Source organism: Ceratotherium simum, chromosome 1 (assembly GCF_057802395.1).
Source record: "Ceratotherium simum simum isolate JZ-2026a chromosome 1, ASM5780239v1, whole genome shotgun sequence".
NCBI lineage: Eukaryota > Metazoa > Chordata > Mammalia > Perissodactyla > Rhinocerotidae > Ceratotherium > Ceratotherium simum.
The window spans coordinates 96,563,891-96,566,128 of record NC_141900.1 but is presented as its reverse complement, the minus strand read 5'-3'; the positions used below and the strand labels follow the sequence as shown (position 1 = coordinate 96,566,128).

General features: G+C 44.3%; 1 protein-coding gene across 1 annotated transcript; it reads left to right on the top strand.

The window, feature by feature from the left end:
- Positions 1-698: 698 nt before the first annotated feature.
- Positions 699-1,706, top strand: TAS2R38 (taste 2 receptor member 38). The gene has a single exon (XM_004430818.2). It carries the CDS (start codon positions 699-701, stop codon positions 1,704-1,706), a length of 1,008 nt encoding a protein of 335 aa, XP_004430875.2.
- The last annotated feature ends 532 nt before the right edge of the window (positions 1,707-2,238 follow it).

Genomic DNA, 2,238 nt, shown 5'->3' with positions numbered 1-2,238 from the left:
CTCCCATCATGGCAAGATGCTGGTCTTGTTCATGTTCACTCTCCTCTTTCCAAGCACAGTGGTTGGCATAATAACGATGGTTGAATGCAATCTTTAGAAATGGCAGTCATACCATCATACACTGATGCCAGGGGAGGAACCATGCACTTGTCCACATTAAAAACAGTCTGTGATAAGAGTCATGACTCAGAGGTGGTAGAAGGCATGCAAATGGAAAGAGGCATGATTTCAAACCTTAGTTCATCAAGAATATATGCTTTGCCTGCTGCCAGTTTCCTTGAAACACATAAGCAAATTCTATTCTCTTCTCCACCCATGCAGGACCAGGTGGGCATGCAAAAGCGGGCTTGGGAAATTGAGACCCTATCTTGTTTGCATCCTTGACGCTGTGCTGTGGCCCTCTGAGGAGGCTGTTGTACAGAAACACCTGGGTTTATTAAAAGCTTCTGCATCACCCAGAAGATAGAACCGTCATTCTTCTACTCTTACAATAAGTCCTTGTGTGTATCAAAGAGATATTCTAAAGCAACAACATCCCTCTAAGTTTGTTGTCAAACTTTTTATGTATTCACTTTGGAATAGATCATGGGCAAGAGCTGGATGCCTTGTGAAGGAAAGGTCCTGGCTCAGAATGTTCACTTACCCTTCTCTGCTGGGGGGTATGTGAGTCTTAGATTAGTCAAGTAAGAAGAGACATCATGTTGACTCTGCCTTCCATCATAACTGTGCCTTGTGAAGTCAAGAATGTATTTCTATTCCTTTCAGTTCTGGAGTTTGCAGCGGGAATCCTGGCCAATGCCTTCATTTTCTTGGTTAATTTTTGGGACGTGGTGAAGAGGCAGCCACTGAGCAACTGTGATCTTATCCTACTGTGTCTCAGCGTCAGCCGGCTTTTCCTGCATGGGCTGCTGTTTCTGGATGCCATCCAGCTTAGCCACTTCCAGCGGATGAAAGACCCACTGAGCCTCAGCTACCAAACCACCATCATGCTCTGGATGATCACAAATCAAGCTGGCCTCTGGCTCGCCACCTGCCTCAGTCTCCTCTACTGCTCCAAGATTGTCCGTTTCTCTCACACCTTCCTGCTCTGCTTGGGAAGGTGGATCTCCAGGAAGATCCCCAACATGCTCCTGGGTGCTGTTCTTTTCTCCTGTGTCTGTACTGCCATCTGTTTGTGGGACTTTTCAAGTAGATCTCGCTTCACGGTCACAACTATGCTATTCATGAATAACAATACAGAACTCAATTTGCAAATTACAAAACTCAATTTCTTTCAGTCCTTCCTCTTTTGCAGCCTGGGGTCCATCCCTCCTTTCTTATTATTTCTGGTTTCTTCTGGGGTGCTAATTGTCTCCCTGGGGAGGCACATGAGGACAATGAGGGCCAAAACCAGAGAGTCTTGCGATCCCAGCCTGGAGGCTCATATCAAAGCACTCAAATATCTCGTCTCCTTTCTCTGCCTCTATGTGGTGTCATTCTGTGCTGCCCTCATCTCAGTGCCTTTACTGATGCTGTGGCACAACAAGATTGGAGTAATGGTCTGTGTGGGGATAATGGCAGCTTGTCCCTCGGGACATGCAGCCATTCTGATCTCAAGCAATACCAAGCTGAGGAGAGCTGTGGAGGCCATTCTGCTCTGGGCTCGGAGCAGCCTAAAGGTAAGGGCAGTTTACAAGGCAGATCCCAGGACATCAGGTCTATGTTGAGAGTGGATATGAAATGGGCCCTTCATGAATATGCCTCTGATTGTTCATAAAGCCTTCAGGAACCTCTTCCAATTTCTTCTGTAACTCATAACTGAGAGTATCTCCACTTTACATCAATGGACTCACCCATAGTAGAATAAGATAATTAAAGCTCTGTACATGGCCTAGCCAAGTAGAATGGCATTGGTTCCCTAGGTTTGCTTCAAGAAAATCAGCAAAATAGAGAAGTGAGGTACTTAGTGTAAATACTTTGTTTACCATAGCTTATTAGTGCTTGGTATGAGCCAAACCATGAAAAATCACCTCTTATGAAATACTATCTAAATCCCAAGATAACATGGTTAACTTTTCATATGACTTCCAGATCTAGTTCTTAAAGCAGATGCTAGCATAATATTTGAAATTATTCACGACTATGGCAATTACATAATCGTCTTCAAACTCCACAATTTTCATGGGAACACAAGGTATGAAAAGACGAACTTGGAAGAACAATTACGTCATCACTTTAGCTTCAAGAGGTACTACATAA

Coding starts and splice junctions, on each gene's coding strand:
- TAS2R38 (XM_004430818.2), top strand. CDS start 699: ATGTTGACTCTGCCTTCCATCATAACTGTGCCTTGTGAAGTCAAGAAT.